The sequence below is a fragment of the Acanthisitta chloris genome, unplaced genomic scaffold (genome assembly GCF_000695815.1).
Source record: "Acanthisitta chloris isolate BGI_N310 unplaced genomic scaffold, ASM69581v1 scaffold11431, whole genome shotgun sequence".
Classification (NCBI taxonomy): domain Eukaryota; kingdom Metazoa; phylum Chordata; class Aves; order Passeriformes; family Acanthisittidae; genus Acanthisitta; species Acanthisitta chloris.
The window spans coordinates 23,126-31,836 of NW_008656534.1; the positions used below are offsets into that span (position 1 = coordinate 23,126).

Here is an 8,711-nt window from a genome sequence, read left to right on the forward strand (position 1 = left end):
GAGTATTTGAGTATTAAATCTGCAGATCTGCAGTCTGTCCTCTGCTTCTGGAGAGCTCGCACCTTTGGTTTTGCTGCTTCAGCCGCATTTGGAGAATGAGTAGATTTGACAGGAAGGTTGTGTGGCCTGGTTCTTCAAACAGCCAGTGTATTTCTATACATACGTGAATCAGTGTGTTCTGCTGACAAAAGCTGATAGTTGCAGCTGCTGACTGTCCTGGTCTCTTGAGATGGGTTTATGGGTTTGTCCCTTGGGAATATACTTTGGGATTGTGTAACGCGCCCTTAGGTAAGAAGGAAGGCTGTCTTTCAGTCTCCTTTTCCTGGCACAGATTTTAATGCATCTTGTTTTCAAAACTGGGAATGTAATTAACTTCAAGAAAGGTGTTCACTCTAGCACCTCTCTTAGTGTTCCATCTGGGCTGCTTGGGACACTTCATGGCCTGCATTGCAAGGAGAGGAGAAAGGCAAACTGAGTGCTAGTCTGAAAGCTGTAGTCCTAAAGCATTCCCATTTTTAATGTGGGATTGCCTTACACACTGTAATCTCCAGGGTTATGGATACCAGGAATTTGGTTGTTTAGTTCTTGAAAAGTTTGTCTCCCTCTTCTGTTTAGGAATATAACATAGGTTTCCTAGTTCTTGAGAAATGTGTAAAGTGCCTTCTTAAGGAAGATTATCTTCCATTGCCTAACCTGCAGCTCCCTTTTTATAAACCCCTAGATTTAGAGGGTTCAAGAGCTTATGATCTTGGGTGTATAGTATTGAAAGAGGTGGAAATTTGGGAAAGCTTAGAAAATGTGAGAGTCAACTAAGTATAATTCTGTTATTCTATTTACCCTACTTGTTCAGCTAGTGGAGAATATAGTCTCTGAAAGCACAGAATGGAGGTTAAACATTGTCTTTCATAGCTGCCTGCAAAACAGCTTTATTTCTCATCTTGCTAGAGCCCCTGTTTCTGTCAGCAATGCCAGCTTTTGGACAACCCTTCAAATTTTAACACTTTATCTAAGTTAGCTTATGCTTTACATATTTACTTGATACATGAAGGTTTTGCTCTTTACACATCAGGCATTTGCTATTGCATACCTGCAGTCCAGGACCTTCTAACAAAAACATCAGATCCACCTCTGGGGCCAGTTAGTTTCTCAGAACTATTTTCCAATTTTAGTGCAGCAAGTGTCAGCAAACTCATTTCAGATTAAACAGAAGTCAGAACATTCTTCTTCAGTAAGTACACTCACTATTTTATCATCAACACACTCTCTACTAGCTCCTAGTATTTACTACTTAGTGTCATTTATCACAGTGAATCCAAAGTCAGAAAGGCAGCATGTATTTCCATAACATTGAACAAGAGCTTCTAATTGTATTGCTTGTACAAAAGATGTCAAGTCCCATTTCTTATCTGTTTGATACACTAAAGCCCTAGGTAACACAGGTCAGAAAGCTAGTAATCCACAGATTCAGCTTCTTAGATTTTCCCATAACATATTTTAGTTCTGGCACAACAAGCAGTTTGTCAGTAGAGCCATGGAGCCTGTACTGTATTCTCTCATTACTGACTAAATGTGTTTAAACAGCCACCAGTCCTGGCCCCAGCACTTACCAACTAACTTGCATAAAACCAGCACTGCACTGAACTTGCAAAATGCCACTGTTGTAAGCCCATGTTCAGTAGTGAAAATCAGGCAGTGCTCAATTTGTTGACAGTCAACCTTTTTCTAATCACATATTTAAAAAGACCCAATATAGTTTCCTGACCATTGAGAGTTTCCTTCTCTTCAGTAAGCTGGGAGGGCAAAGTTGGGGAGATGGCAATTGTGTTACTCATTCATTAGTAAGCTCTGGGCTTGCAGCATGTGGTCTGCCTTCATATATGCTATAAGAGCCAGCCATGACACATTCATTTTCTACAGACTAAACAAACACAGGACCCGTTATTTCAATATACTTTATTTTAAAACAGGTAGGTCACAAAGCACTAAGCTTAGCCCATTCTGCCATACACAAGCTACAAATACTTGTTTGACAGTTGAGGGTCAATCGTTAGTAGCATACATGAAAAGTGAATAAAAATCCATATAAAACAATATTCAAATAGTTTCCATAGGAACACAGATAATTGTGACCCATCTCCTAGTCATTTTTGTTGCATTTATGCCAAACCTAAACTTTAAAAAAAATGCTTAAAAATTCTAGCAAAAATTAAGTTAATGGGCCCCCAAATGCCCTAAATTCAATGACTAACCTTGCAGTTAATTACTAAATATTACCTATACATTAATCCTAGCTGAAGCACAAGTTGCTGAATGTTCAATTCCACTTTCCCAGGCACAAGAGAGTGGCAGACTAGCAACATCCTGGTCCTCCACTTCAGTTAAGAACCCTTGCTCCTTGATCTGCTGCATTAGTTGCCTAGAAAGGGAAAAAAAAAGAAGAGCAAGTCAAAGAGTGTTTCACTACAACCTGCCAAAAAATGTAAGCAAAGTACTTTTATATTACTGCCAGGGAGTATGAAATGAGTAAAAGATTTCATCATCTGCAAGTTAGACAATATTGCCATAGGGGAAAAAGTTAAAAATAATAAAAGCAGAATCCATGCAAATCACTTGGGACTGGCCAGGCTTTAGGGTGAGTGACAATACCAAGCTGCTTTTACCATTTCTGTGTAGGATTTACATCTGCAAAGATGCACCTATATACCTGTAGCTACATCTGTATACCTCATGCTATACAGATTTATTGACTTAGTGCCCTGAAAATCCCTGACAACTTGACCATCCCTTATCCCACACCCTCACATTCCTGGGTAATTTGAATCAAGTAAAAATGTGGATGACAGACTAGGAATGTAGAGGAGCAGACCAACGAGAACCATGCAACTCCTTCCAAGAGACAGAAGTTGTAGTTAAAGACAACCTCAGCAGAACTTCATTTGACTGAGGTTTTTGAACTTAGTTATCTTATGTAAGTGAGGCAAACAGTCATGCTACCACCTTTTTACTTAGACACATAATCATCTCATCCTTTATCTTTCATGGTTTCTAGCCACAAATGCAGTTGCAGACCTTTATAACATGTAGATTGAATTGGATCTGCACCATAACCTCACTGATGCATCTCCCTCAGTTAAGGGCTAGCTTACATCACAGAATTCTCTTGCCAAAACAGAAAACACAGGCAAACATGTAGGGCTGACAGAGGGGCTGTGGCCTTGGATAATGATTATGTCTGCATAATTAAGTTCAGTGTGCTGCAAACCAAGAATTAAATTTTAACAGAAACCTAATGCTATAGTGAAAAAACTAATTATTCTCCTGCAGAGCCATTTTCAGTTTAATTAGACAGTTTTGGAGTCTTATGGGAAGTCTAAGAGCTTTGTTTGGTCTGAGAAATGATTGAACCAACAGGAAGTTCTGCTAAATAAAAATACAAGCCTTGCTAATAGAGGTAAGTCTAGTAAAACAATGGCAGATCTTACTTTTATGGCAGAAATTCCCAAAAATTGAGCATTTTCAATAAGTTTGCAAGCAACCAAATAACAAAGCTAATCATGCATTAGGGTAACACTGCTGCTCAAACACCCTCTGTCAAATGTAGGCAGACACCAATACAGAGGTAAGGGCTCCCACTTACAGCAAACCCCACTTTTATAGAAGGTTTAATCCATTAACCTGTCTTGCACAGAGAGCACACAGGTTACTTTAACCTGCTGTTTAAGGTGCAGTTTCACAGTATCCTTGCACTTAAGAGGCAAGGAAAGAAAGCAGTACTACCTGTTTTAATAGCTTCCTGCAGGGATCTAGCACTCTGCACAGAGCTATGAGCCAGAGCTCAACCTAAACCAACGAATAGCTCTCAAACAAACAGACTGAAGCAGCATTGAGTGTCCCTGCATCCTGCAGTCAGGATTTAGCAAGCTACCTTAAAAGCTAACTTAGCTTCTGTGACCAGTCAATCACAGTTTTAGTAATATGCTGTCTTCTAACTGAAGAACCCATAATGATTCCATATGTTGTGGAAAAGTGAAAACACTACCTAGAAGCTCAGATTAATGAAGACTCCTAACATTACCCCTTTAAAAGCACTTCTCCTGGCATTGTGTGCACCACAGGAAAGAGTAAATAGTAGTGTCAACATTGTTCTAAGCACACAGCAAAAGCCTTCAGAGGCACTGCCTTCTTCCACACCCAGAGGTTTTACAAGAGCTGTTGCTCTGGATCTATGGCCCTGCTTGTTAAAGGGTAGCCAGCTGACTTGAGCTATTCACTACAGTCACCTGTATCAAACACATTGATGGGTCAAGACAGTTACTAACCATGCTGGTCTTGACATCACATAGTGTATTGTTGGCCTCTGGAATCCATTGAAAGTAGAAGCTGCTGCAACAGTATAGGCACCCATGTTTTCAAACAGGATCCAGTCACCAACGTGCAACTCTGGCATATTAAAACGCTCGACAATCCGATCTAAGCCATCACAGGTTGGTCCCCATATGCTGCAGGAGTAGCAGCTGTCATCTGGCTTAGGCCGCTAAAGAAGAGAGTGGGGCATAATTATTTGACTATCAAAACAGAGCTTCCAGAAGCAATATCATGATTAGTGTAGCATTCCACCTCACAGAGAAGCAAGTTTGCGGGTTCTTTTCCACCCTTGGCTTTGAGTTAATTCCACTGCATGCTTCTGAGTTAAATGCCAAACTCTGGCGATATGAAGGGAGCAGTGAGCTGAGAAGTGACTGATGTGACAAGCACTCTCCTACATCCATGACACATGACTAGTACATGGTACTTCTGAACGGGCATACCTTTTGCAGAACTGGTTTAACATGTGCATGATCATACAAGATGCAGTTGAATGATCCATAGACTCCATCATTCACATAGTACATAAGAGTTTTGTCATTTGCATCATCTTCATCTGGAACAAGTTGAGACACCAGTAAGAAAATGTTTGGAAAGAAAAACACAGCTGGCTAGAACTAAGACTAGGTCTAGATTTACATACCATCAGAACCTGTTTGCTCCTTTAATACAATTTTCTTTGCAATGATGTTGACTGCCAGCGTGAATGCTGATGCAACATAGTATCTTCCTGGCTCTGCAATAATATTTATTCCAGAATCTGAAGGGAAGTATTTATCCAGTGCTGGGTTGATTACACTTGTGATCTAGGGAAGAATCAGATGCCAATACTAGAATTTCAGCAGTTACTCAGGTGCTATTTTAGAAGCCTGAGATGAAGTCAGATTCCCAAGCTCACAGTGATATACTGGTCAAACATGTAACATCTATTAACATCTATTGTAATATCTATTGATCGCTTTTGCTTTATTTTCCCAAAGTTCTTGTTTGCGATTAATTTGCACAAAGCAACAAAGCAGACAACAGTTGCAGCTTAAATTTTAAGTGACAAAACCAACATCAATGCCCTGCAAGTCCCCACACCTCAAATTTGATTTCTAGACCACTTTTACTTCTGCTAATCATGGAATATTCCCCAGCTTACTGCATCCTAAAGAAGTCATCTCATGGGATCGTAAGAACACTGAAGGTTTTATCATTGCATTTGAAATTCAGTTGCCTTCATGAACAGTTATTTCCTAGTTCTGAAGTTATCATTAAGTGCCTCCAACTGCAGCATGACAGTAATATGCCATGGAGCCCAATGACAATATAATTTGCTCTTGATGCTCCATGTACACCAATACAGCACTATGAGAAGCCAGACTTCATGAGGAGGTATCACAAGTGCAATAATGTTTTGTTGCAGAAATTAATTATTAGCAGAAAACTCATGTAATTACTTACTGTCTCATTGTGTTAGTTGAACAACATCTAACACTACTTTGGGCTAGAGGGGCAGGTGCTCTGACAACATTGCTTTAAGTGGAAGTCCTAGTAATACCTAGCACCCTTGTATCTTCTGAAAGCAAGCTATTTGTGTGTGAAAGCAGACTGGGGAACACTGATCAATTTAAAAGTTATCCAAAAGCTAGTTCTAAACCAGATCAGGCACTGATCTAGTTTACTGCCACTCATAAGGACAGTATGAGTTCAGGACTACCTTTTCACCCTGTTTGGGAGCAGTGCCAGTCTAGATAGCCTAAAGTACAGCATCAGGTGGAAGAAGTCTCTGCCAGTAAGAATCAAGTCTGCAATTAAAACCTGCTTTACAAGTTTGCAATCTCTGCATGTTAATGAAGTCATTTAGCTATGAAATAATACGTTCAGATAAATTTAGTTTTCAGATTAATTCCTCTTTTCCTCTAAATTTCATTTCTGACCAAGCAGACACACAAATGTGCCTGCATACAAACAGAAAAAACACTATTTTAATCCAGATCAACATTCCAAAAGACTCCACAACTTGAGAACTTCTTAGCAAAGCTATACCTCTTCAAATTTAAGCTTGACATCTTCAGAACCAGGGAAGCCACCACCAATATCAAGCAGATACATATCGAAGCCAAGTTCAGCCTAAAATGAGATAATGGCAACACTGTCAACAAACCAGTTCTTAATTTATCATTTTAGCTTAAAAAGTAATGTGAAGTCATTTCATATACTTAGAACAGAGCTAACTCAGTGTTCAAGTAATAGTCACTTGAGTTTGAGCTGCCAATTTTAGCGCATCCATAGATGTTTTGCCAAACTGGCCAAAGGAGTCATCATGACCTCAAATTCCAACAACATGAAATCAGTGACTTAGCTAGCTTTTAACCCCATAACAGTTTTACTCTTCATTCAGTTGTGCTACAACAGTCTGGCAGTACTTCCAGAGAAAGCAGAATTCAGACTTACTCCCATATCAAACACACAACGGGCATCAGAAATGGCCTGAACAAAGGTCTCCGGGTCTGTACATCCACTTCCAACATGGAAACTACAAAAAGATAGAAAATATCAGTTGCTATTTGGCAAATTAGTCAAGAAGTTTTGTATAAAGTCATGTCACCAGATGCAAAGGCACCTCTATTGTCAAGTAGAGTATTTAGAGAAAATACCAAAATACAGTCATACAAAAAAAGTTATCCACTCACCTAACTCCCACAATGGCAAGGTCAAGTTCTTTTGCCCGCTCCAGAAGCAGCCTGCTAGTCTTAAGTGTAGCTCCAAATTTAACACTCAGACGACAAACCGCTTTGGAGTCATCAGTGGTAATGCGCAAGACTAACCTAGAAATAGGAAAAAATGAGGAGATAAGTTCCAGTACAAAAGACATCATTATCAGGCAGGTATGACCTCAGAATGAGACTAAGCTTAAAGATACAAGCTTCCCTATCTCTTCCCAATATGCCAGTAAGCTACACAGGATAAGATTTCATTGATTAAAAGTATGCTTATTTTCTCACAGTTTTGCAGCCTATCTTGACTAATGAAGAACAAATTTCAGTTAACAGCAAATGTTTCCATAACTTGGGAAACCAAGGAAGAATTACAGAACAATTAACATGACTTACTTGGCTTTTGGATGTGCCCTTGCAACTTTCATTAGTTCTACTTCACTATCAAATGTCATCATCTGTACACCACTGCTGGCAGCATGTTTGATTTGAGATACTTGTTTGCAGGGATTTGCATATATTATTCGCTCAGGAGGTACACCAATGCTCTGTACCAGCTGTATTTCCGTCTGAAGAAAGAACAGGTTACACCTTTGAAAGATATTTCTAGATGGATGATCAAAGTAATCAGAAAAAAGGTGACACCACTTGGTTATGTTTAATTTTATATAAACACATCTTGTAAAGCTGAACTAACGTCACAGACCAGAACATAGTCAAGCTCTTACCTTACTGGCACAATCAAATCCTGCACCAAGAACAGCAAGTGTCTTCACCACAGCTTTGCTGTCGTTGCATTTTACGGCGTAGAAGGGAGTTACCCGAGGAAGGGCCTTGTGCCACCGCACGTGCTTCTTCACGATATCCCCGAGGTCAGCAACATAGAAGGCATCTTTATCATCCTACAGCAAACACGCATCTTAACGTTACAAACAAGAGACAACAGGATAAGCCTAGAGGTCAGCGTTTCAGGAGGCTGACTTGCAGATCATTTGCAAAGACAACTTGTTCTATTAGTTTATATGTTTGTAGTACCACAAAACATAGTGGTTTTCCCATCATACTTACAGAAGATGACACTTCATTTATTTTTTGGTCAAGGATATCCTTGGCAGTAAAGCCTTCATCGATGAAGGCCAATTCAAATTCTTCCTTGCTGAAGTTACTCATGATGTCCAAGATTTCTGGATTACGTGAAAGGATTTAAGTATAAACTGTTGATATAAAACAAACAAAAAAGCCCAATGTTAATTACTTAATTTATATTCATATGGTTTACATTCACTACTTCAATTTATATAGTCATTATATGACCACTACATTGTGGTCATATCATTTACAAATATACAATTCCTACAGTCATCACTAATAGCTGCACAGATTAGAAACTTGCATAATGACAGAACAGATGTAACCAGACCCAAGGAGACATGCCAAAATAATTTTGCTAGCTGGAAGGCTAGTTCTCCTCTGTACAGCAACTGTATGATGTATTCAACCTACTCAAATTAAAAAAACCCAAATAAATACTGCCAGATATTAATAGTCTAGCTCCCTGGAAGATTCTGCTGTCTCTTCCTTCACCTTCACATTGGAGCTATTAATATGGCTAGTGTCTACTTACCACTTGTTTTGTTAAATAAC

The 8,711-nt window shown here is 39.3% G+C and overlaps 1 protein-coding gene across 1 annotated transcript; it reads right to left on the minus strand.

The window, feature by feature from the left end:
- Nucleotides 1–1,938: 1,938 nt before the first annotated feature.
- On the minus strand, nt 1,939–8,286 carry ODC1 (ornithine decarboxylase 1). Its single transcript, XM_009084373.1, has 10 exons — nt 8,136–8,286; nt 7,796–7,969; nt 7,464–7,636; nt 7,044–7,178; nt 6,805–6,886; nt 6,397–6,480; nt 5,009–5,171; nt 4,809–4,921; nt 4,320–4,534; nt 1,939–2,416 (listed from the first exon to the last, which is right to left on the minus strand). The coding sequence occupies exons 1-10, from the start codon at nt 8,235–8,237 to the stop codon at nt 2,275–2,277; spliced, it is 1,383 nt and encodes a 460-aa protein (XP_009082621.1). The 5' UTR covers nt 8,238–8,286; the 3' UTR covers nt 1,939–2,274.
- Nucleotides 8,287–8,711: the final 425 nt, after the last annotated feature.